Source organism: Periplaneta americana, chromosome 7, assembly GCF_040183065.1.
Source record: "Periplaneta americana isolate PAMFEO1 chromosome 7, P.americana_PAMFEO1_priV1, whole genome shotgun sequence".
Lineage (NCBI taxonomy): Eukaryota > Metazoa > Arthropoda > Insecta > Blattodea > Blattidae > Periplaneta > Periplaneta americana.
Window position 1 is genome coordinate 168,508,491 of NC_091123.1, and position 27,872 is coordinate 168,536,362.

At 35.4% G+C, this 27,872-nt stretch overlaps 3 protein-coding genes across 3 annotated transcripts in view; 1 reads left to right on the forward strand and 2 right to left on the reverse strand.

Annotated features, from left to right (window-relative positions):
- Window positions 1-242: 242 nt before the first annotated feature.
- On the reverse strand, window positions 243-13,841 carry LOC138703693 (nicotinamide riboside kinase 1). The gene is made up of 5 exons (XM_069831796.1): window positions 13,577-13,841; window positions 6,906-6,998; window positions 4,750-4,892; window positions 3,012-3,515; window positions 243-2,036 (listed from the first exon to the last, which is right to left on the reverse strand). Exon 5 carries the CDS (start codon window positions 1,883-1,885, stop codon window positions 1,190-1,192), a length of 696 nt encoding a protein of 231 aa, XP_069687897.1. The 5' UTR covers window positions 1,886-2,036; window positions 3,012-3,515; window positions 4,750-4,892; window positions 6,906-6,998; window positions 13,577-13,841; the 3' UTR covers window positions 243-1,189.
- kin17 (kin17 DNA and RNA binding protein) lies at window positions 8,508-13,578 on the reverse strand. Its single transcript, XM_069831795.1, has one exon. It carries the CDS (start codon window positions 13,489-13,491, stop codon window positions 12,286-12,288), a length of 1,206 nt encoding a protein of 401 aa, XP_069687896.1. The 5' UTR covers window positions 13,492-13,578; the 3' UTR covers window positions 8,508-12,285.
- Window positions 13,842-14,313: 472 nt separating the features above from the next.
- The window catches only part of LOC138703690 (mitotic spindle assembly checkpoint protein MAD1-like), a 31,360-nt gene continuing 17,801 nt past the window's right edge, over window positions 14,314-27,872 (forward strand). The window contains exons 1-4 of the mRNA XM_069831792.1: window positions 14,314-14,715; window positions 18,287-18,459; window positions 20,604-20,771; window positions 23,413-23,619. Of these exons, the coding sequence (XP_069687893.1) occupies window positions 14,478-14,715; window positions 18,287-18,459; window positions 20,604-20,771; window positions 23,413-23,619 (786 nt within the window). The 5' untranslated portion in view covers window positions 14,314-14,477. The remainder of the gene's footprint in view (window positions 14,716-18,286; window positions 18,460-20,603; window positions 20,772-23,412; window positions 23,620-27,872) is intronic.

The window sequence follows — 27,872 nt, forward strand, 5'->3', positions numbered from 1 at the left end:
ATATAATTACTGAATAAAATTGCTCTGTTCTGTATGTTTTTTTCTCTCTTGCTGCGTTTGAATTAACGAATCTTTCTATATTAATCTTCATCTTACGATGTTCTATATCAAGTTACAACCATTTGTGTTGTAGTAACAATCTCTGCCCTTTTATATACAATTCGTATGCAGTGTCTGAGAATGTTTGCAGCTCTTCATGGATTACAAAGGAAAATAAAATTGAGAGTCTTATTTATAATAAATTAAATTAACAAATGCAACAAATTTATTCACACTTATACAAATTGTGCCCAGTTAATATCACAATTTTTAATTACATCAATTAAGATTTTTCTTATTTGCTAAAATGTAATAGGCCTATTTAACATAACCAAATTATGTTTACAGGTTCAGATTCAAAATATATTACGTACTAATTAACATTTCTTAAAAATATATACATTATATTACCTACAAGTGAACGAGATTACAGAGTATGGGATTCTGTAAAGGCCCTTTCAAGCTAACCACATATTTTAATATTAATGTTTGTGGTTTGCGTGATTTTGTGATTTTAATATTTCATTTTTTCTTCATTTAATTATATGTTTGGTTTCTGTTAAACTAGACGATGATAATATTGTTAAGAGATTAATTTGTATGTGCTATTCTTGACCAGATCACTTTTCTGTACATGCGCCTTGTTCTTATGTCTTTCTATCAACAATTTTTTCACATGTAAATGTTTCATATTTCGATGTTATCTCTCTCTAGATTGAACTCTTTTTTATTTGTTCCACATCGAATTATTTAAGAGTTTATAAAAAGTAGGGGAGGTGAGAATTAGAATACAAGAAAATCAATATAAAATAATTTCGAGAGAGTTTTGTGCACCTTAAAATGGTTTTACTCATTAGGCTTGATATGAAACAAGTTTTGTGGTGGTATCAAAAAAAGAAGTCAATACAAAAAGAAAGAAAGAGCAATTTTAACTGAAAGCTTAAATATTTCCAAGCAATGAGCGAAAAACTCGTATTTCATTCATGATTAAAGAACACTGCAAAAAAATTCTTCACCAAAATTCACCAAGATCTATGAGAAGGAAAAAACAGAGATAGAAATCAGCACATTAGTGAACTGTTGTCTATCCGTGCAGTGGTTTGCATGAAGTTCTTGATTCTATGAGGCAGCATTAACAAGAACGGATGTATCAGCGCAATTCCTGTGCAGCTTGCAGAACATCCAACAGAACTTTCTTCAAAACATTATTCCTGTCTAAAGTTCCGTCAATTACAGTTACATTTGGAACCTGAGTAAAAACTTGGTCACGATGTTTCTCATATTCCGGCCACACGCACTGGTCAAAGTATCCCGGCACATCTGGAGGATCGTACGTTCGGACACTTCGTCTTGCCCAGCATTGTTCTCGTGAGAGCGTCATGAAGTATTTAAGACGACACATTTCAGATAGTTTCTTGTCATTGAAGATAAGGAATCCTTCGATAATAAGAATACGAATACTTAGCGCAGTTTGATCACTTGGCCTGCTTGATTTAAGTTGACTGATTGGATCTAGTTTACCCTGCTCTGTTTCGTCATTCGTGAGGCTCGAACCAAGCACCTTGCCAACAGCGTCTTTTAAGTCATTAAGCAAAACTGATTTAGCATTATTGGTGGACAGTATATTTTCAACAGTTGAATGCATTTTCTCCATGTCTAAGCTACTCATGATTTCCCAATTGAAGTGCTTCAGATTTGGAATGAAAGTATGAAGTTCACTATCAAGAGGCAGAAAGAAATCATCTTGGCATATCAGCAACGAGCCAGGCAATGCGTTGTGAAGAGACTTTGCCAGGGTTGATTTGCCACTGCATGTGGCTCCAGACACTCCAATTATTAGCCACATTTTTGTGATCAACTCGTTAATCACTTTACCTTACTGATGTCGAAAATTATATTAAATAAATTGTCTCTACCGAAGGAATGGAATTGGCTATAAATGCATCCAAGTTTCAGCAAATATATTTTAGTGTTGATACGTGTTTCATGTAATATCCCTGAAAAGAAAGTCAAGGAAAACGTTGATAAATAATTTAATCATAGAAAAGAGAAGTACACAATGTCATGAAGTTATATTATTACAGAGACTGTGTTTTATTTTACATTATTCTTAATTTAACAGATCCTCTCGTATCTTTTACAGTGCGAAATCAATACCGTCTTTGTACAGGGAATACGTTTTTCAGCACCACGATAGTCCTGCAGTGTTGCCTATTGGAAGTAACTTAACATTACATCGGAATATACGTTTAAAAGTATTTGCCTTAAATTCGGTAAAGATCATATCATAATTTGTAACCGTTATTTCCTTAATACGAATAAATTTCAGATAGTTTCAATATTGCACAACCAATACAAAGTGAAAATGGAGATTAAAAAAAGACAACTGAATTAATTATTGAGAAGACCATAATTTGCAGCCATTTCCATCCATCAAGAAAATCCAATTCAGATCTCATTTCAGACAAATAGTTACAAACCAAAAGAAAAACGGAATGCTGTGACATTTAGAAAATATGAAGGATACTTAAACTCTGAGAACAGACCTAAACCATGCATTTGTATTATTATTATTGTTGTCTCCCAAAATAATCAATAGCAACATTTTAAACTTCCATAAGTGTACAAATATAATTTCCGTACCACGAATGATTAAAATAAATTATTATTTACTTGAAATGTTTAGGAAAATGTGACATATTGGTAACACAGTTGTCCAAGTCATTACGTCGTCTGTGGTAGAGGAAGATTCCTTGTATCTTTAGAGACTTCATCATATCTTATGTGGTACACTGTGAACACAATCAAGCTACCAATGAAAGCCAAACCCATAAAAGCAGGAACTAGAAGTGCATAACGAACAGGAGGAAAAAACTGATTAATAGCATGTGCAGGGTCAGAGAAGGGCAGCATGATAACCCATGCCGTGTAATAGCAAAAAGAAAGGCAGCTTATAATAAGCAGAATCTTACCTAGGACTTGATCGCTCATCATTCCAGTAACAACTTCCTAGACATGCTATTTTGATTATTGATTCGTCTTAAATCACTAAATGCACACAGTTTGAGTACGATTCACAGACAGCTATCACATTCTAGCCTACTCGAGAAAAATAACCAAGCACTTTCTGTCAAAAGAAAATCTGCCATTTGTTGAAGCGTAGTTTGTTCTTTAGAATCTTCACAAACAATAACTGGTTAATAGTAATAGTTGGATGTTTGTTCAACACATATCTTATCTGTTTTGCAATGTAATGCCTTCCGTTATGTAACATTTGCACAGTATTAAACAGTCCTATGTGAAATTCTTAACAGAACTGCGCACTATCACAGAAATGTTCCATCCCACACTTATCACTACTTCACAAAATATTCTTGTTCGAATTTTTCGAAATCTTCTTCAGTGAACACTGTCGTTTCTTCTTTAGGTGCAGAAGAAGGAACTTCTTTGGTACTCTTTACAGCTCTTTGGAAAATCTGGAAAGAGAAAATATTTAGATATAATAGTCTAGAAAGAATTTTTCTCCATTAATAAATAATAGTACGGGTTTGTTAATGACCTGTATTAGCATTAAAGATACTGATCTAATATGTGAGTTTATAGTTCTCCGTACTCACAAATGGCTTTTAAGGAACCCGGAGGTTCATTGCCGCCCTCACATAAGCCCGCCATTGGTCCCTATTCCGAGCAAAATTAATTCAGTCTCTACCATCATATCCCACCTCCCTCAACTCCTCAAAATTTTGTATGTCAACGAAAGTGATATTCCTGGAAAGTTACTACAGTTAGTCTTTTCCTCCTTCTTAAAGGGAGGTACAATTATGGACCCCTTCCATTGTTCTGGTACAATTTCCTTTTCCCAAATAGTAAGTACAAGCTTATAAATTTCGCTAAATCCCCCTTTTGTATTAATTCTGCAGGAATTTCATCGATACCTGGAGACTTGTATCTTTTCAGATTTTCTATCGCAATTTCGACTTCAGAAAGTGTGGGTTCCGGTATAAATGGCTCAGCAGTTTGTATTTGAATTTGGTCTCGGTCATTTCTATTTGGCCTATGTACATTTAGTAGATTTTCCATCTGTTCAGGATTAAATGAGTGTCTGCAAGCAAGTCTTCATTCTCATCCTTGATCACGTTGATATCCATTCTTGAATTCCTTTATGCCTTTATATAAATCTCTAATGTTTTTATTCTTACTTGTTTCTACCTCATTCAGTTTTTCCATCAAGTAATCTCTTTTTATTCCTAAGTGTACGACTTGCTTCCCGTCTTTCATTGAAATAATTCTCTCTATTCTCCTCAACTGGATCCTGTAAGAAATTCAATTTTGCCTGTTTCCTTCTTTCTACTACCTTGGAACAATCTTCAACAAACCACGGTTGCAGTTCTCCATATTATTATTATTACTACTACTATTATATTTAAAAATTGTGATAATTTGATAAGTACTGTAGAAGTAGAACATATTAAAATTATTTCTTTCACTGACAGCAGCATTTCAACTAGTAGTAGTCTATTGGATAATGCCTGCTGGCTTTGGATTTTGACTGAAGTCTGTGACTTTTATAATGAAATTAATCGATGACTTTGAACATTTCACTACAAAACAAACCAAATAACACCAAGGGAAGAGAATATTTCACTCTTAAAAATTAATTCAACTTCATTACAATGATGTTCAGTTTAAAATAGTGACTAATTGGCTGACCTTGCTAACTGCATTCTCGTCCAGCGTACTTCTGTCTCCAAGCTTCTGCAGCAGACGTACGTTTCCTTCGGTACGATCTTCATGCACACGTAATCGCATGCGTAGATCTTCTATGGATAGTTGCTTCCCACCACTGCTTGCAACTGCATCAAACAAGATTAATCGGTATATGTTTATATTTACTCAACATCTCAGATGGACCAAGGAAGAGGAGCAATCAAGGATTCACTTGTTACAGAATTGTCGGACAGTGAAGCAGTTGCAGGAAAATGTATTGTAATGGCATAGAACAGGCTAAGGAATGAGCAGCAAGACGAAGTTAGGGTAGCAGTCCAAAAGAATGGACAAATGTTACCAAGCACATAACACAGGTAATAAATCAGGATTTTCCTTTAGAAGTAATATCATATCACCTACAAGAAGTTTTTACATCAATATCCTACCTAGGTTTCTTTAATTAAATTTTTGTGAAAGTACACATAAAATAAGTACATATGTTCTAGCTTTCTATCCCACAGGTCATGTGCAGAAGCCTGTAGTTTTTCCTTGGATAAGTGCATAAAAATTAAAGGACACTTGTCTTAGTGTCTCTGCTGTGAAGTCTGTTGTTGCTGGGACGTCTTCAGTTCTGCACGTTTATACAAGTATTTAGTGTAATGTGGGTGCCTATAAGGTATTGTATTGCTGAATTATCAGTAAATTGTCATTTCTTCAATACATTATATTTACTATGCACAGATTTATAATACTTTTAACACCAATTAATTATATAACTCGTATGCATGTCTGATAGTTAAAACGAAATTAAATTTATTATAGAAATAATTATTTTAATTTGCATTACTAAAACTTATATGTAGCCTATTTCTACTAGTAGTAAACATTCATTTGTGTTTGTCAGAACTTTCAAGTAATGAGCTGCATCATCCTCTTCACTTAAAGCACTGTACTACACTGAAGCATTCTGAATCATTCAGGTGCTCTAAAACAACTGTTAATACTGTGGGAGGTCTACATGTATCATCCGCAAAATGATCAAATATGCTATGCGTGTTAGAAATAAAGCCAGTACAGTAGTGCACATAACACAGACGTAAGTGCACTGAATATTACAGACGAACAAGGGTCTACGGGGAAAAATAGCAGGAATCCGTGTCATCTTGCTTTCAATGTTGTTTGGGAGAGGAATGCACAACTAAACTGCGACACAGACGTGATAGTGATTCCATGACTCAGATAATAAAAAGAAAAAGATAAAGGTAAAGGTATCCCCGTCACACGCCATGAAGGCACTTGGGGGCATGGAGGTAGAGCCCCATGTTTCCATGACGTCGGCACTAGAATGAGGTGGTGTGGTCGGCACCACGTTCTGACTGCCTTTTACCCCCGGGAAAAACCCAGTACTCAATTTTATAGGAGGCTGAGTGAACCTCGGGGCCATTCTGGAAGTTTGGCAACGAGAAAAATCCCGTCACCACTTGGGATCGAACCCCGGACCTTCCAGTCCGTATTTTTTTTTTTTTATACAGTTAATGTTACACAATCTTGTTCTGTGAAACTGCACCACCAAGAAAGTCTCTTGATATTGTAAAATTAACTTTGTGGGTTAGTTAATTAAGATATAATACTTTCATTTATACATATTTCTGGCCATCATTGTAGCTCCGGTAGTAGCCCATTTGCCTACTGGTCAGAGGTTGCATTGGGAATGGGTTCGAACCCCACTTGGGCTGATTACCTAGTCAGTTTTTCCAACTGTAGAAAAATCGCACAGCAAATTCCTCAGATTCATCCTGCTATCACCAATTTCACTGATTGTAGATAATGTCACAGTTGATACAGCGTCGTTAAATAACCAATTTAAAATATATAGAATTATAGTGAGAGAGAGATGCAACCCACCCTCCATCGCTATCAGTAACACAAATTGATTCAACTCTGCTGTTATCATAATTTAAAGAAAGTCTTATTTTCTAATGTTTTCAAACATGCTGTTACAAGCTTGGGTAGCAAGACACACATTTCAAAAAGTGGCAACATTGTACTTCTATCACAAATGGCGATCTTTTAAGCAGTTTAAATCTGCCAGTAAATTTATTCAGACTGCACAACTTAATATGAGGAGTCCTCACGTACAAGGTTCAGTTCTTACTTACCTTTCTGTTTCAGCTTCTTGTGCACCACTGAATGTTGTTTCTTCTTTTTATGTAAAATTTTACCATCACTTTCTCGACTGGACTTTTTCTTTCCTGCATATAAAAATTAACAGTATCATCACCTACATCATGATGTGTTTTGTACTTCTCATGCAAGCTTGGTAAGGGCAAGCTACATTTCTTTCTGAGCTTCTTTTAATGTATTTTATTGTACTGGAGCAATGAGACATTGTGGAAAGGAACTGATGGCAACTGACACAACTTGATAATTAAATTATTTTCATACCAATCAGCTGTTAATTAGAGGAACTCGTTAAATTCTAACAGCACTCATTTTGACTGGAATTATACAGGGTGATTCAAAACCTCTGCGACAAACTCTGAGGGGTGATAGATCTAACAATAAGGAATCTTTTTTGTTAAGCAACCTATGTCTTTTGACGTGTCGTTTTGAAGTTTTTTTTTAATAGAAAAACCTTCAGGTTTCATATCAGTTGAATTTTATATATGCAAATTAAATATAATCTATACCTTGTAATTTATTTTCTTCTCAGTCTCAACAGTCCCTAGTACGTAAAATTTTGCATTACTATCTAAATACAGTGCGTTGAGCCATCTAGATCAGGAAGTTGGTCAACTGCTTATTCCAAAAGTCTGCTGCTAGAGGCAGCATGAACAGTGACAGTATTAAGAGGTCGTTTATTCTGTGGCAATAGTAAACAGATATTCATTAAGGAATGTACAGTATATACATATTATACAATGTGTGTATAAATAGAAAATCATATAGTGCAAATCTGGCTTTCAGGCGATAGCTCCCTGTAAAGCAGGTTTGAATAATTTCAAGGAAAAATTGTTCCGGGGCCGGGTATCAATCCCGGGACCCTTCACTTAGCGCTCGAACGCTCTACCGACTAGTGTCGTGTATGGTTCCTGGGGTAGCTCAGTTGGTAGAGCGTTCGCGCGCTAAGCGAAGGGTCCCGGGATTGATACCCGGCCCCGGAACAATTTTTTCTTGAAATTATTCAGAAAATCATATAGTTCAACCAGACGAAAATTATCTGACAGGCCAATATCTTCTAAATTTACAATGTTAAGATTATTTGAGAGTCTCAGTTAAACAGGTTCTTTAAATGATAGAAAAAGAAAACCAACAGCCGTGTTCGTAAGGAAAAAAAAATCTATGAAATTGGAATGGCCTTAAGCGCATGGTCTTCGCAAGGCTTTGAGATGTTTAGCACAGGAGACATGAATTTGTAAAGCTTCTGCAGGAGTGCCAACAAAATTACAGGAAATATACGAAGAGCAATTAGTTCTACGTCCATTACAATGGAAGAAATGATGCCAGTGAAGACAAAGTATGTGTGAGAAAAAATGAGTACCACATACAGCATCTTCTATGAGCAGACTGAGTATTGAATGATATTGTGCTATATACACCTAAGTTTTAATCCAGTTAACTCCTGACACAATGCAGCCTGACTTTCTATTGGATAAGCGGCTGACCAATTTCTGGCTCTAGATGGTTCAGGAGTGCTGTATTAAAGTCTAAATAACGTATATGTGAAGGAAATATACAGAGAAGATAGAAATGAAAATGCATCATGTCTTACAGACATTTATTTATTTATTTTATCTTGTAAATATACAATATGCCTTGTTTACATATGGTACATCACATTCTTCTACAGTTAAAAGACATTTTGCTAGAAATGTAAATTATAAAAAACAATCTTTAAATTGAAACCATTCTTAATTCAATATCTGAATTCTGGTTTGTTTACAACACAGTACGTTATTCAGACTGGTACAAGAAAACTGGAAATTAAAATTTATAAAATCTGTTTAAAATGACTCCAGTAGCTAGTGTGAGTACTCAGGCATACAAATTGCCATTACATACTATATACATCAGATATTGCAGCCTCTAGATCAGGAAATTGGTTCGTCACTTATCCAACAGGTTTCTACAAGTCTGCTGCAAGAAGCACTCAACAGTGAAACGTGTCAGTTTGGCTGTGATTGACTGCGGGTCATTTGTTGTGTGCCAATGAAAGGGAATGTACAGTTATACACAGAGCTTTAACAATTTTTATGGCGACTTAACAGGCAGGAAAAAAATTTCACTAGTCAGCAGGTCGCACTACAGAAATGCAATTAAAACATCAGAATTTTTTCACTTGTCACAGATAAGCAGACGACTAGTTTGTTCAAGTCCTTATACATAAATAGGCCTGAAGAATAGGAAATCTTGTGGTACAACCAGGTGTACATTTCCTAACAGGACAGTATCCTCTAGATATAGGCCTACCATACTAAGATTATTTGATGGAGTCAATGAAACAGGGTGTTTAACCCCAGAGGGCATTTTTCCGTGTGTTTATATGCAGTTCTGTAGTGGTTTTGCACACATGTGTACGCATCATGCATGACTTCATAAAACTGGTCACAGTTCATTGTTTATTAGAGATATTTTCATGCAGTTTTTTTCGAGTGTATTGCAGAGAGTCTGATTTTCACTGCTATATGGTTGTATTACATTTAATCATTTCGAAAACAGAAATAAAAGTGACATCATATAAATTTCATTCTACTGGGCATTTAAATACTGCTTCAGTGATTAATGCCAGAACTTTTGAATACTGAGGTGAGTGGCTAATGACACACAAGTTCTGTATTCTTATGGAGGAAAAAACCGATGGCACTGGAGTGTAGTCTTTGCAAGAGTCTAGTGGCAACAAAATTATTTGAACTAAAACCATACAAAATTACAGCCCTAAGATTACAATAATAGGCATAACTTTTGTAATAACTGGGTGTTAGAAAAGAACTGATGCATGTGAATGACAATTTCTTGAGAAGATACAAAATATGTGAGAGAAAAAACATCATATACAGCATTTTCTGTGAAAAGGATGAATACGTAAATTTTAAGCCAGTTAACTCCCACATCCTCATTTAGCTGCAGGGATGTGACTTACTATCATAAGCTGCTGACCAATTTCTCAATCTAGCTGGCTCCAACATACCTACCATATTTATTTCTTCAGATTTACAACTTACAGATGACCATAAGTACAATGCAAGTAGATTTTTACAGCATGTGTGGCCCCTCTCAGATATTAAACAATTGTTTGCCCTGCATCTTTTAGAACTAAACTAAATTAAATGCCGAAAATAGGCTTATACATGGGGAAAAGAATTAGTCTACACCTGTTATAAACAAGTCAATAAATTACTTCAGAAATGAGTTTGACATTTCTGGTTTATTACTCATATTTTCAATACTTCGTTTACTTAGCATTTATTCTGTTTCTCTAACCCCTCTTACTTGTTAGATATAGGCCTAAACTTAAATTAAAATACAACAAAATTATGTGTGAAACACATTCACGAATATATTCAAGTAGAAAACATGATACGGTAAGTTAAGAGTGTTACTGACGAATCTCTTTTTAACAAAATACTAGGTTATTATGGAGTGATTCGAAACACTGTATTAAAAATAATTATTCAGCCTACATGGAAGTTTAGTCAACTCTTCTGCAATAATTAATTTCCATTCTTGTTTTTCTCTTATGATTTTCCGAAAATTGACGACTTTAAAATATAAATTAGCTATATTTCTTGTTCATGTTGGGAATAATTATAACAATTAATAATAATAATAATAATAATAATAATAATAATAGTAATAATAATAATACACTTAGGAGAGGCTAGTGAAGTGAACAGCATATGGTAACACCACAGTCTAGTATATACAGTCACGAAGCTTGGGATGATTTTTTGCATTTCTCACGATAGTTGCTAGCCGCTTGGAGCACTGTGAGTACTATGAACAATAGGCTTTGCCATTGCCATCGTGATCTAATAGAGGCCATAAGACAAACCGTTTGACTCGCTTAACCCGATCACGAAGGGCGGCATTTCAACCATGTAAATTAGTTGGAATGTATAAAGAGTAACATATGTTTCTCTAAAATGTAGTGTAATTGCATTAATAAAATTTAAAACAATGATTATGAGACACTTATGACATAATTCACTTGCGAGTTAAGGTATAATATTATTTTTGGCGTGAAAATTACGTCGTTCGTATGTGTAATACCTGCTTTTATTTCGATTAAATATTGCGAAATTTTTGTACATTCATTTATGCACGATTCAATAATTTTCAGTTGCACCGCACGGATATTTAGATATGTTGAAATTATAGGTTATGTTTACTGTACCAGTTGCCCCTTTCTGTTTAATTTTAGTGGTCTTCAATGCCCTGTCATTACATAATTATGTATGTTATGTCATATAGAAATTATAGATTATGTGTATTAAATTTAACTTATAGTCCTATATTCGCAATTATACATTATAATTAAACATAATGTCATGTGTGATACCCCGCACTTTCAATTTATCTGTATTTATCTGCTACCTAAGAGACGAAGTAACACAATTGTATGTACACTAATTTCATAGGAGTCGTATGGTAAATTTTCTGTCTACAATTAAGTAAGGTAGATGTGCTAAATTAAAATCACAATATAAATTCTTTTTTATTAAACCTCAAAATAGCTTCAATTCTAAACTTAAAATGTTGATGCGAACAGATTATGTTAACATGTAAAATTCTCTTCACATTAAAATAACACAATTTTGTAATTATTTTTGCAACATATTATGCAACAAGAAGTAAACGGAACTTATGGACACATTACACTAAATAAAGCTTAGCAATGATTCGCAATAAAGTTATAATATAATACTTCACTGAGCTGCGTACACTGAAGTAGAAAACTCGAACATACATTACGGCATCTACATCGAACAGGCATTGACTGTGCCTCATTTCGCATTGTTGTGAAAAGTTGTGTAAACTGTGAAATGTTCGTTATCGATTTAATAACTGTAAATGGCTAAAATACAATAATAATATGGGACAAGGAGACTTCTGTAGCACTATAAATTGTAAGAAAAAGAGGTCAGAGTTATCCTTCTTTTGAAAGATCCAGGAAGGTGAGTTTATAAAATATAATATACCTATATTTTATGAAAATAATATATTAACCTTATGTATTTCATATTTCAATAGTGTAAGGAAGGTGTTAATTTTTTCAAAAGAATACGATATCGAAAGTACAATACATTTTATCGTCTGCTAGGGAAAGGGTCTGTGATAAGGTGATTGTAGCAATCCTGGTGGTTATCAACTACCTATGGATGCATATTTAGTAAGTATTGAGCTTCGTGACTGTATATACTAGACTGTAGCAACACTAAATTATTGTCGTTTCAGAATCTGAAGTGAAGTAAGCCTAATGAAAACATATTTTTTCTTTGTTTTTTCATATACAACAATTTTTTCAATCCTGCTTAGTATTTAGGTGTCTGAAGTATGTAATTTACTAATATCTTCATATTGCACTTTTTCAATTATCCTGCCTTTCAAGGGTCCTGAAGAAATCTCAATTGTCACACAGAAGTTCTTCTGATCTAGTTCTCTTAAGACTGCAGTGCACCCACGGTACGCTCCGTTCACAACAGTCACTGGGCGGCCTATTGCTGGGATTACAGTTTCAAGATGTGCTTGGTCCAGCTTCAATTTATGTCCACTATCAAACATGGTCACTGCTGCCACAAATTTATCTAGCACTTCCGTTATAACGCCTTTTTTCTTGTAATACTTATCACCCAAAGATTTTGCTATCACTTTCACAACTATTCCCTCTACTAACCAATATGTTTTCCTATTCAAGCGTTCCTTTTTAGATTCTTCAGCCTGTATAATTTCGTCTAGCGCAGATGCTTTTCTTTTCTCTCCCTTATCTTTTTTATACTTTTCACAATTCAAGTCAGTCTTATTCTTATCTTTACTTGACATTTCTCCCTTAGTTTCATTCTTTAATGGATTACTTGATACACATGTTTTGGCTTTAGATTCTTCATTTTTCTTTGCTCCCAAACTTAAATTGACAGTTATTTTAACTTCCTCGTTTGTTCGCACAAGTTCTGTGAAAACTGTAGGCTCACTCTTGGTGCATTCCTTTCCCTTTTCAATCTGCTTCTCAATGAATGCCATCATTTTCTCCTGATCATCTCTGTCCATTTTTTCCTTTCGAACAAGAGCCTCTTGCATTGCAATTGTTTCAGGATCACGATCGATATACTGCACATACCATCCTTTTTCAGTTTCATCCACCACACACTTTCCTTCTCTTCCGAGCCATTTTACGAAGTCTGTCAGCGTTTCCCACTGTGTTGAATTCATATGCAAATGATGACGCTCTGATATATAGTCTTGATACACACGATTTGCGTGAACTCTCTTAGTTCCAAACTGACGTTTGAGTAATTCCAAATAACCTTCTTCAAATTCCTTCGAGAACTCATCGATGTACTTATCTGCGTTATCGGCGAACAAAAGCAGCTGCCGTTGGTGTGATTCGGACATCATGTGGCATTTGAAACCATTCTCATCACGACACTGCTTCTGGCACATCTGACAATACCAACGAAGTTTCTGAAGGCCTTTAGCTTTGATTTTATTCGCAATATATTTTGGGGTACCGACCTCATGTTTCCCCATTGTGTTCAATTAAATGTTTCAGAATTCTTACAAAGTAATATTGTGTGAAAGTGTTGAATAACAAGAAGTTTTAGTGTTCAATTACCTGATGATTCGACTAGTTCCAAGCTTTCTCTCACCAACGCAGCTGACATTGCATACAAACAATTTCATTTAATTATATGCTAGCTATATTCAAAACTTAATATCCTTTGGTCTAGTTACTACTTGATCGGTATTTAGTAGCTAGCACACAACTTGCCCGTAAAAACCAGTCGCCATATTGTTTTGGATTCGATTGCATTTGCAGTTCACGATTTCACTCAACTCAGCGCTATCTTGCAACGAGTTACAGAAATCTCTGTAACTCGTTGCTATCTTGTCTCCGTTTGGTACAATTCCAGCGCTACCAACTCTACTGTACTATAGTAATAATAATAATAATAATAATAATAATAATAATAATAATAATAATAATAATAATAATAATAAAGAGAAGAGCGCACAATATGCACAGAGTTTGAGATGTCACTAACTTCCGCAGTTATTAACTTCCGCAGAACTGAACTGTACTGAAAGTCGTCAAGCAGTAGTTCAAAAGTCGCTACATTCCGTAGAAAAAGTTTCATTTTTGTCACTAGATGGTGCTGAAAAAGTCACTAAATCGCTGTTGTAAGCAATTGAAAAAGTTACAAGAAATTTTCGCGGAAAACAGTTTAAAGTCGCTTAAATTGGCTATACTGACAGTTTCAGTACTCTTTGGCGATTACTCGTTGACTAGGATCGATATAGCGTCAGAAAACAAAAGAAGAAGAAGAAGAAGAAGAAGAAGAAGAAGTTGGGTCAACTATAGGCTCTGCTCGTATTCATTTTCTCCATGTCAGTTTTGGATTTTATGGATAAATGTACATGTCTGTGGACCCGCGAAAGTTCGTGTTTAAGAGCAGTGGGGAAGTGTTAAAGATTAATGTTAAGAATTTTGATTTTAAGAAACGCCAAAAATTACAATGTCGAACAGTAATACGGATGATCCCACTTGTGTCATTAAAATGCTAGATGAATTTAGATCTTGTAACCCTCAGAGACTTCCTAACCTAACTAATTTCGAAACGAAGGAATTAATCCCGACAAGATTACAATTTGACGACTCTACCTACGGTAGTAAGAAGAGAAAATGTTCTGACAGTCCACTTTCTATTAGTGTCGAACAAGATTCGCAGGATACATCAGATATGTCTATACTGTGTAAGTTTGCTTTTCCACATTAAAATAGCATGACGTCTTCTGAAATGATCAGAACTCATCTTGGACTTTATGAACTAAAAGCTTTTAAGCTTACCGGTATCTTAATATAAGCATAAGATGATCTTTGGTGTCGATATTAAGTTATTTGAACGTAGAATTAAACTTTTTGAAAGGTTTTGAGAACTATCTGGGGTACCACAATGAAGTAAGGGGAAAATTTTAGAACATGGATTGCACCTACCAAATTATGTCTTAAAATACTAAAAAGAGTTACATAATTTGTATAACATGTCAGACATTACATTTAGATGTAAGAATGAAAGGATTGATATGTGGCATGAGTCCCATGTATGCGACAAGTTTAGTGGATTAATTGAAGGGATATCTAAGTGGCATGAAACCGAGGAATCTGAAAAGGTTTCAATGACTTAAATATGTTTTCTCTCCCATGTGTAGAGTGGGGAGATATCGAAATTTTGTGTCAGTCGAAAACTAGAGGTAGAGTTCGATGAATTCATAGCTTTAGGAACTCGAAATTGTGTGTCATTCGTACCAGAGATGATTGGACCAAGCTGTTGGAATAGGCAGGCAGACCATGTCTCTCAGTAGGCTGTTGTGCTGGTGAGGGTGAACGTTATTATTTATTTAGCCTACTCGGTTATTTAACTATGCTGTAGGCCTATTAACTAGATGGAATTAGTGATAGCGAGATGAGGCCGAGGATTCGCCATAGATTACCTGACATTCGCGTTACGGTTGGGGAAAACCTGGGAAAAACCCAAGCAGGAATGGAACCCACGCCTGAGCGCAACTCTGGAACAATAGGAAAATGCACTACCACCTGAGCTATGCCAATGGCTAAGGCGATGGTGATAACTGACTCCCTGAATTATAGCCTGATTAAAATCTAACTGGCATTTTAATATTAGGCCTAATGTTGTGTAAGAGTTGGTCTTAAGTAAAGCATTTTACTGAGTAGCAGGGAAAAGAAACTGGTGGCACTTTTAAAATAGGGAATAATTTCTTATTAGAGATACGTTTAACCTGCTAAGGCTTTCATTTTCTACTGGCACAACCCTAAAAAAATATTTTAAAATTATACGTCATAATAATATAGCCTATATGAGATACCTAAGATACTCAGTAGTATCAAAGCATGTCTAATACATCGGGATAAGTCCTCGATACCTTTCGATACTTTCAATTTCTGCATTTCAAATAATATTCAATCTTAAATCCAAAAATTTCAGAACGTAATGATCATGTTAAGATCATCTCTCCAAAAGGCAAAAATCATTGTACCTGGCATGCACAGTTCCCTCAATTAGTGACTAGAAAACATAAGTATACCTGTTCGCGTAGGCTTCCGCGGCTGGTGTACATGGTGTGTGGATAAGCTTCAAGGCTTCTACCACGTTGTCTTGGTGTTATTGGCTGACGTTTCGACCGCTGTGTTGTGGCCATCTTCAGAGCAGTTGGCGCCTTCCCCCCCCCCCCCTTCAGCCGGACATCGGGCACGGTATCAAGGTCACTCTTTCGGACCTTATGAGGGCCAGTATTTAATATGAATACTCCCCTTCATACAGACCTCAACCGGATTGGCCAACGTAGGACCAATCAGATGCCAGAAGGAGAACCTACGACCTATCACCTCAACTACTCCCCCCATCGAGACTACTATATATATACGAGGTGGCAGACTATTTCCTTATCCAACAACTGCTCTGAAGATGACCACAACACAGCAGTCGAAACGTCAGCCAATAACACCAAGACAACGTGGTAGAAGCCCTGAAGCTTATCCACACACAATAAGTAGGCCTATACCTGTTTTCTGTCCAATACAATGCATGTGTCGCCTCTACCCTTTTCTTATTGCCAATCAGTTCAATTAGTGAATATACTGAATAACAAAAACTGGTGGTGTGGGAAGAGTATCGACATTTGAACTGATAGCTGTCAACTTGTCAAAACAGCTGAAGTTATAAATAACTATATACGCAATACCGTAAATATTAAAGAAGAATAAACCGTAGATTCGTAGAACTAGTTACAATATTTGTAATTTAAAATAAAAGTAGTTATGTGAGGGGTGAAAATGATGGTGTGAGAAGAGATGTACTATCTAGCTACCTACAATAACTTGGGAGAAGAAGAAAAAAAGGGTGCTATTCTTAAGGTTTTCAAAATAATTAGAATTCACTACAAAAGATATACCACATTATATTTTCCCTAACCCTTCCTTCTCAGCTTGGAGATTCCTTTCAGCAGGTTATAGTGTTCCTGTCAATACTGCAGTGTGTAGTTCATTTGTGTCTAGCCATTCAACAGTGCGCAGTACATTTTGCGTCATCTGGAGAATTTACAAAGATGTTTTTAACAACTGAGTATCGAGTATTGGTGTAAAAATGTTGGTATCGGGTATCAACAAAAATCGGTATTGTTCCATCACTTGCGAGGTTCAGAACTTAGAGTAAACAACAACAACAATAAAGTAAAATAGGTACTGGTAATTTGGTAGAAAATGTTGGTCAGTATGGTGGACATCATCAAGGAACAGTGACAGGTTAGGTTTGATTTGTTCAGACATTTTGTATGCATATCAAAAAAACGTATAAGCAAGGCATACCAAGAACCTCAACAAACCAAACCTAATCTGAATCTGATTGACCAACGTTTTCTACCGAATTGTGGGTTTTTAAATTTTGTTCATATCACTTCCATTGCAAATAAAACTGAAGTACCTAAGTTCATTTACCTATTTTTTATTGTCGTACACATTATAGTTAGAAATCAATCATATTAATATATTTTACTGAAATTCGGTAGAAAACGTTCGTCAGTTTCATGTTAGGTTTGGTTTGTTGACGTTTTTGGTGTGCCTTGCATATACGTTTTTTGGTAGTCATACAAAAACCCTGAACAAATCAAACCTAACTTGTTACTGTTATTCGATGTTGTCTGCCATAATGACCAACGTTTTCTACCAAATTACCAATACATATATAGGCCTATATATATATACATATACATACACGCATATATTTTTCTACCTTTATATGTTAAATTTTTTAATGTAATAAGTATTGGTTTTGTGGATCTGCATTTACATTTTAATGCTATCGTATTTTCCTTCAGTCTTCTTTTTATATTATTACAATGTAGGTCTATTTCAATACATTCATAAGACTGAACTTGAAATGTCACATAATCACAAACTAATTTCAATAGCTTTTACATGTCGTATCATTGTTAAAAATGTGTTTGATGTTATGTAGTAAGTATTGGCCAGGCTGCTATCTTCCCCCAGTAGAGGTCCAGGCACATAGAGTGTAAAGAGTCTGACAGTATGTAAATTATACGAAAACGTTGAAAATTTAATTAAAACTATAAATGTGTATAATGGTATTGTAGTCTGGATCTCTATCGCTGGAAGACAGCATTTGGCCAATGCTTACTACATAATTTCCATGCTGTCTTCAGTTGCCATGGTAATCAGTTCTGATTAACAATAATATTGTAGTTCTTGCAATCCACATAGATAAAAAATGGAATCTACTCTAAATTGCAGCTTCACCGTGGAATACAAGACGGATGAAGGCAGATCTGGCAGAATCAAAAGCACAAAATATTATACTAGAGGAACGAGTGAAAAAATTACATGCTTTGAGAAAGGAGTTGGAGTTGGTGTTCGAAAATGAGAAAACAAGCCTTCTGAAACAGCAAGCTCGGGATAGAGAAACGGTAAAGTTGTGACGAATTGGAAATTGTTTAAAACTAGGACAAAAGTATCATTTTTACAAACTAAATTCATTTATGTAGATTTCAACATTAAGATTGTAATCTTTTTGTATATCAAAGATAAGTTGTCACACCTGTGGAAGATAGCGATCTCCATCTATCCCGTCTTCTTGTGGAATCCTCTCACAGATTGTTCCAAAGTCTGATGGGTTCTTCTTCTCGTCCTCCCATTGCCTCATCTTCTGAACTGGAACTGGATTCTTCTTGAAATTGATAATCCTCCCACAAAATGTCATCTTCACTGCCGTCCATATTATTAGAAGCACAGCACTTTCTGAAACCCTTCACTGCTATTCTGTTGTGCTGTAATAATTATCCTTTAGACCAATAACTTCATATTATTATACAACTGTTATACAGTCTTAGAAAAAAGTTGTGTTGCACAGGTACTTTGTAAGTCCAGAAAGGAGGCAACGCTCATGATCAGAGGACAAGCGACCTGGTTCACAAGAGGAGGAGTACTTGAGGTAATAAAATTAGTTTTGTTTCGTTGTATGTGCGATCTTGCGCACTGCCTGCTTTCTGGGACTTGTAAGGTATCTGTGTGACAAAACGTTTTTCTAAGACTACATTATTTTGTGAAACAGAAAGTTACAACTCCATACTATACAAGAACTTGTACTAATAACTAATAATGTATTATACCATGCGTTTGTGGAATAGGCTCCTTGTAGGAATTACGTAAAGTCACCTTTTGAAATATAATATTTTCATTGATCCCTTTTATCTTTTTGTGATTAGGTAAAACATATATGACCTTACACCAGCATTGTGACGTCACAATATATGTGCTATGCCTTGCATTCGGGTAGGTTAATCCCTATACCTTAGCATGTAGGCTTTCATGGCCGGTGTCTACGTGATACGAGTCTTCCTGGCTAAGATGCCATGGTCTACTGGTGTTGCTACTAGTAGACATCATCAGTGGTGAGGCATCCTTGGTCGAAGTGTTCTCCTAAAAAAAATATAATGTTTTATTAATGGTTTACATTAATGACTTTTATTTTAAAACCTGGAGAAACTGCTTAAGGTTTGCTTTTAAATCACAATCACATCACATACTTAATACAAACTCCATGCTTCTATACTTACCAAAAGCACACCTCGTGTGATGTCATACAAGCAGAACATCAAGGAAATCAGGCCGGAACTTCATGATGGCCGTGCCTTGATCATAACGCAACTGCCTATGCTAAAACACTTGCAGACAGGTGAATCGTCTTGTAATGAAAGACAGCTAACTGTTCACTTTGTATTTATATGAACTATTCCTTTACAGCAAAGAAGTAATTAAATACCTACCAACTGGTATATTATAATAGTACATTATGCAACGAGCCTATAATGAAGGTAATTAAGAAGTGAGTATGGATATTTATGAAACGAGCGCAAGCGAGTTTCATAATTTTCATACGAGCTTCTTAATTACCATTATAGGCGAGTTTCATGCGACTTTTTATGCTCGACCATATTTCTAACTTGATATTATTAATTTTATTTGTATTTGACATTGAGCAATGTTCCGTATGTTGTGAGATGTGCGCAGACGCGAAAGTATTGATTTTTTCCGAGGAACAGATGTCCACATTGACCTTGCTAGGCCATAAGAACCTACAGAGATAACATTCAAATTAAATTAGACATTGAAAAACGAGATGAAAAATTGAATTTATTTGAATATTATTTACAATTAACGCTAATTATTATAGTAACAGAACATAACCTTCTGCGACAGTATTGGATTTCCAGCCTCCGTGACTTTTCGCTAATTCTCTTTCGATTGCATATCCAAGAATAATCGATACTTGCGGTTTTATAACGGTAGAAAGCTGACCTGTCATTGGCTGAACAGTTGTAATCTGAGTCGTCATTGGCTGAAAGACCTGACCTTTAATGAGTAGGTGTACTTTAATGACATGCATTAAAGGTCTGCTACCAGGTGTATAATTACTATATTTCGGCATGGTCGAGCATAAAATACATAATATCACAGTGTGAAGCATTGCTCCGAACTATAATAAATTATGTTCTAGCAAAGTGATCCCACATTCTATTTCTATTGACTATGATTTTATCTATGTGTGCAGATTAAAGCATTGGAAGATCGAGTGAATACATTACGAAAACGAGAATCGGAGGCCAAAGAAGAACTATCCCAATACAAGCAGCAGAATGAATCCAGTAAATTTAATCTTGAAAAGAAAATATTTTTTCTCGAGAAAGAAAATGCTCGATTGGAGGATCAGTTGAAACAGGCAAGTATAGAAATATATATTATTTTAATGTACCGAAGTACATATGATATTTCCATGCAGATATTCTGCGTCACCATACGATGAAAGAGTAATGGAACGGAGAAAAATTCTCTCTGGCACTGGGATTTGAACCCGGGTTTTCAGCTCTACATGCTGATGCTTTATCCACTAATCCACACCAGATATATATATATATATATATATATATATATATATATAGAAATATTTAGCAATGTTATACTAGGGCAATTCAACCCACACCCTAAAAGTAAATCTCTGCAGAGCTCAAATTCCTTTATTGATTGTTACATGGGAGTCCAAAGTTCATGAAACTGTAAATATTTTATAAACTGAAAGCAGCTATTAAGTTGACAGGAGTGAGAAATAAAGATGGCTATCAGAGTAATATGTACAGACAGTATTTTCATCTCGTAGATCAAGTAACTCCACTATTTGTATAAGAATATACTGTAAATATCCACAGGGTATGAGAAATAAGTCCATTGCATCAATATCCATGTAAAGTAATAGATATCAGAAACAAATGCACTTAAAAACGATGTGATTGTATGGGTGATTCCATTACATTTTTAAATATTTTTTGTTGTTTTTGCGAGTTTAAATCTCCAAATTTGTCTACAAAACTAAGTTTTCTACCTGAACAGCAGGGCCACCGACAGAATTTATGGGCCACTATGCAATACTGTACTCACACCCCGTTGAAAAAAGTAACAATTACAAGTTACCAGTTATTCTAACCGTAATAATTATTTGCAAAATAAATAAAAGGTAACCCCATACACAGATACGAACCTAAAAAAATACGCTTCTATTACATTGAAAACTTTTACAAAAACTTCACATTAGCACAATATATTATATTCATAAAACACCAGTAATTTCTAACTTGCAGTCCAACATCAACAAACAACTGTCCTTGACTTCACTGATGCAAAATCATCAATTATATCATCAAAATTTAAAGACCTAGCAAGATCGCTCTCTAGACTAAGGAGGCCAACATTACTCAGTTGTTCTTGACACATTGTTTATTTGAATACATTTTTTTATTTCCTTCATTTTGCTGAAGAATCTTTGAGAATCAGCAACTGTCACAGGAATTGTATAGAATATTCTATGGCTATACAAATATTTAGAAATAAACTTTCCAGTTTTAATTCCCTCAGACTATTTAGGAGATTCATAGGTTTCAGTGGGGTTGGCCCTAAATTAGAGACATGAATTGATTTTAAATATTTCGGCTCTTCACTGATCTCTTTGTTAATGTCTTCATAATATTTTTCACGCAGTCTAGGACCCATATTAATATCTTCCAATTTTTTCTGTCTCTCCTTGTGCTTCTCAGCTCCCGACTCATGCCTGTACTTGTCCATTGTGCAGTTAAACTATAACCACTAATGAACAGAATTTACTAGACAAACGACAACGAAAAGGGCTTAAAGAAATTTAATCTTTATTTATAGCTTTGAAGGATATTAGTTTAAAGTTAACTTAAAGCCTTTAAAAGATATTAATTACTAATGTACATAATGTTAAGCCTAGTATAGAGATTGAGGATAAAATTATTCCAACTGGAATAATTTTATTATTATGAAATTGAATATTTCATTTTGGTTCAACATATAAACGAAAGTTTCGACACGAAACATACAATGTAGGTACTGAAAAGGAACCGTGATCCTGGGACTTCGGTTTGGAAGAGTCCACTAGCATATTGCAGTGAGCCAGTGGGGTGTTGGTAGTTCAAAAGGACAAACAAATAAATAATTGAACGTGTTCAGTACAAGCTATGGGAACATAGTTCAGGCAAATGCCGGGGTCCTCAAGTGTCATGTCGGTGAACGTTAATGCGGGAAACCGATTTCTACAGTATTATGTAAAAGTCAAATATTTACAAATGAAGTTATAATTTGTATTAATTCTACTATTGAGATATGTCCGAGAACAAAGTTTCCATGATAGATGGGAATATTGTTATTCATGACATCAGTCCTTCATACCAGTTACAGTGTGTTCATGCAGATCAGCTCTGCAAAGTGCTACAGAGCATGTTGTTGATGCATCACCCTCTCGTCTTACACAGGCTGCAAATATTTAATGATGTTGTTGCTGTCTAGGAGGAAATGTGCCTTCAAACATTCCCATTCAGTAGCATCTCCGCTTGTTCCTGATATGACTATGGATCTGAACACACTGTAACTGATATGGTTGCTGTTACACCATGAATAAAAGTGTTGCCATTTGTCACGGAAAAGTTTTCTTTTTGGATATATGTTCATCTGCCATTTTTTGTTCCTGCTCCTGTCAGGTATCACCTTCAATGTATTTGACTGCAAGAAATATCTAATGTTGATTAGCTGTGAGTGAATATTAGCCACGTGAATAGGAAAATGTCTGGAGATAAGTGGCCACAGTGTAGAGTGTTATATTTTGCTGGCAAATTTTTTGGGTAGAATTATGTAGGGGATGAAAAAAAATCTGAACATTGTAGTGCAAAGCTTTATATGTGACACATTTTGTCATGCTGCAAGATTTATGGGTTATGATTTATGTTTAATGTAGAATGTATTAAATGTAATTATAGTTACGTGGAGTAGTCTAATGTTCATTAATCACATAGGTGGAACTTCTACTCCATAAGAAAAGTACAGGAGGAGAACGCCGAATATCGGAATTGGAAGCAGAATTAAAACTTTCAATGGAAGAAGTGGCGTTATTCAAAAACCACGTGAAATCTCTAGGGGAGAAAGCCACCGAAGTTGCAAGTCTAAAACACACATTGGAGCTTGTTGAACTGCAATTGAATGAAGCATCACAGAGGATAAAGGTATAGTTAATGCATAATACTTTTACATTACAAACTGTACCAAGAATAGCCATTTACTGGTTAAATTATATACATACAAATATTTCTCAAGAATAAATTCATTCTGAATGTAATATCCAGCACTTGTAAAACTAGAGGGTTACAGAGAAAAATTATGTAAACTAGTTCATACAATAAAACTTTTAGCATTAAATACTCCGAAATATGCAGTAGTTAACAGGATTGGCTGGTTTAAACCACCTTGGACATAATTTTCTGTTATGTGAGGCACTAGATTTGAAATACTTTGTCTGCTAGGACTCCAGAGCAGGATGGGAAATATAAACTGTGACCTGAATCACCTTATTATAATCGCTAAGGTGGTCATAGGTGAATTGTTAGGAAAGAGCCTGGCTAACATAAGACTCTCGAAAAGTTTTATTTAATATGGAAAAATTAATGTGGCAGCTTTAATCATAAACCTCTTTATTGTTTCTCCGGCACTCAACTGATTTAAATCACAGGTGAGTTCCCAAGAAATTGCATAACATTCCATCATGTTCTCTTGAATATTCTTAATATATGTGCATGTTGTTGCTGTTCAACTGTCCAGAGACAGGTTTGAACCTCACAAGTGATGCCATTGAGGCATAATTCATGAGGCAATTAAACCAGGAGATAATGCGGTATGGTGACCAGTTCTTTTCTCTTCCATTGACAAGATATATATTACACTAATCAGATGTATACAAACAATAAATTGTTCTTCCTCTGACACATCGCCAAGTGAGATGTACTGCCTGATAACATATGTGCACTGGTGCTACCCCCGCAAAGCCCCAACGCATATTTCATGTTTGTCATTTTTCTGGTTGCCACGTTTTCCGGCGCTGGGGCAACCCCCGCACAGCCCCAATTTGCCGGTTGGTGCGTTTTCCAGCGCTGGGGCTGTTCCCGCAAAGCCCCGAGGCATGTTTCAAGTTTCTCTTTTTTCCGGTTGCTGCATTTTCCGTCGCTGGTGTTACGGAAAGGTTGGTAAGAAATGATGTTAGCACTCTCAGTGAAGGCTGCTTTGAGTTGAAAGAGATTAACAGGAAAAAGATTGGATTGAATCCCTCTCTCCTATTATAGCCCTCTTGTTTCAAGTGTCCAAAGTGTGTTATTTTTGTACACCGTTTAAAAATTGACAAATTTTGCACATGTAAAACAATTTAAATTTAGAAAAGAGTATTAACTATGTTTCAAGCATGTTATTCAATATAAAATACAACATCACTATTCATATTTTAACAACAAATTTATAGTAATTGTGTTGTTGAAGACATTACTTATGTTTATAATTTTCACTTTGTGTTTTAAGAAGTGCTTTCACTGTACTTACACCTTTATTTTCCTTCAGAGCTAAAGTTTATTTTAACAGAGAACTTCGACCTCAGGGTTGAAGACTTATACACTTTAGATTTTCCACCATGATAAGCAAGTACTTTAGCAGGCATCAGCTTGACTTTCTTTTCCTGCTGCCAACTTACAAATTCTTCATACTCTTCCTCATATTGAAGTCTAATTTTTCGGGAAGGAGCTCTAACATAAAATTATTTGCCGATTCCTTTATATCTCGTGGAATATCTAATATAACATTTTTAAACACTTTCATCACTCATATTAATTAAATTACAATTCTGTAAACTTACTGGTAACCAAACAAATCATAGCAACGTGCTTCTATTGCCATTTCAGTAATCTTCACAACTACAAAAATTCATTCTTCAAATTTGTTTAAAATTTTTAAATTCTTGGGAGTGGAAAGAGTTGTGTATACAACGACACAAAGTGAATCATCTTTTTCACTTTTGAGATTTTTAAACCTGCCTAACAGCTCTTTTAAAAAACATCTCGTGCATATAAAAATCAGTCACTTCGTATCCTTGTTGTATAAATTATAATCCTCCCACAGGTAGGCCTACTTGGCTTTTGCCGTAAAGAAGAATAACAGGCACCACAGAGTGAGGCGTTACATTGCCGATTGCTAAGAAGCATGAAGTCTATGAAGAGGCGGCCTGCACTGGATCATCTAGAAGAGCAGACATTGTGGTTATTGAAAGAGGAAAGAATAAGGGTTGCATCTTAGAGCACACAATACGTTTTAAAAAGTCTACAGATCAAATTCTACAGGTTGTTAAAGAAAAGAAGCAACACAAGGAATCATGTTGTGATATAGTATTGATAACTGGGAAGTTTTGGGTCTCTCTTTTGGTGCTCGAGGTGCAATCACAAAATTTACAGTGAATGTGTTTAAAAGATTGACAGTGCTGCAAGACATTGGTTGTCAAGTTATACATGATTCGTTGCTTATTCTGCATAATCATTTATATAACACGATTTAAGTGGAAAATAAAATATACTAGTGGCTTGTGCAGCAAATGCTGCTAACTAAGTTCATTAGACGTTCAAATTAAATTTTTTCAAATTTATTTCCAATGCAGAATACCAGACATTTTGGAAGTTATTTGCTTCCATAATAATGAAACATAGGCCTACCCCTCTGAATGGTTTTCTTCTTGCTAAATACTTTTTATTTACCTATACATCTTCAGTTCTTGAGTTCCAGTGCGAAAACGCAAGTAACAATGTCAGAACGATCAGTCAGTTTTACATGTAGGAGTGAAGCAATAGCTATTTCAGGTTATTGTGGATTGTAGGTTAGATTTATGAAAATATCCTCTCCTCTCTTCCCTCTCCCCTCGTGCCCTGGTGCCCCCGTGCCCTGGTGCCCTCGTGCCCTGGTGCCCCCCGTGCCCTGGTGCCCTCCGTGCCCTGGTGCCCTCGTGCCCCCGTGCCCTGATGACCCCGTGCCCTGGTGCCCCCGTGCCCTGATGCCCTCGTGCCCTGGTGCCCCCGTGCCCTGATGCCCTCGTGCCCTCATGCCCTCTGCCCTCTCTTCTCTCTTCTTTCCTTCTCCTTTTCGTTTCCTTTACCTTTCCTTCTCCTTTCCTTTTCTTCCTGTTTTCTTGTTTTTTTGCCTTCTTTCTCCATTCGCATGCTTTCTACGTGATTCTCGATCTTCCTACTGTATCTTAGATCCTTGTCTTTGTTACAAGTTTCATATTCAATCTCTATATTGCCTTCAGCGTCATCATCAGCATCATCATCTGAACTTTCATCTATGATCTGCAGAGTAGTGTCGATCACCACGTAAGTTTTCATCCAGTGTTAATTTGTTAGATAAAACACACTTAAGGGAATAAATAAACTGCACTAACAGAACATTTTCTATTAATACTATTGATACGTAAATATGACGTATACTTCCAAATAATTATATCTCATAATAAGTTGGCCAAGCGTGTAAGTTGCAACCTGCTGTCACGACTACTATAGTCAGCAATTGAAAGACGGAGGCATAGCTAGAAGAAGGAGGTGCTCTCTTGGTGGGAAAAGTAGTGAGGATCAATTGTTTATCCATTATACGTCAAAATTACATACGACAGAAGTTTTAAACAATGGCATTACTTCCTTGTGAGCAGGAAGAAAACAAGTGTTTGATCACAGTATAGAGATATGTCCTCTATACTGTGGTTTGATTTCCACATATCCTACAAGTTTAATACAAGTAATGTTAAATTCATAACAATAACCTTAGTATCTCGTCATTATATTACTTCTCTTCAAATAATTATCTACAGTCAGATGGAAAGAAGTTTATGAGATTATACGTTTGTGTGGATAAAATCGAAACTTCACGTTGATGTCGATGTTATAGGCATTCCTAATTTATAGTCTCAACAAATGTTGACGCAACATCCGTTGATCGACCACGCTGTTACGTAAGTTTTGTAGTTTTCAGTATATTATAGAAATGAAGATCTAATATAAACTCTTCTTTCTCTGTGTCTGCTTATTTAAGGCCCCAAAAGATTTCACTTTCATATCAGTATACCATTATGTGTTGCATTAACTATAATAATATTTCATTTTTAATGGTAATAATGTCACCAAACATTCTTAAGTTTTGTAGTTCTTAATATCCAATACACAGCTGTACTCGGAAAACTACAGACCAGAGAATCAGACCTGTAAATTATTTTTATACGTTATCAAAAAATTACACAAATGAAGATCGACATATTGGCATTATGATGTGAAAGAATCTGACCCTTCTGAACTCTAAGTATGTCAGCAATCCTGTAGGTCATGGCCTTCGTATAATAGTCTATTGTTTATTGTAGTGTGTGTTTTGTTTTATTCTGAAATGCAATTAATTAGTTCTCAAAACT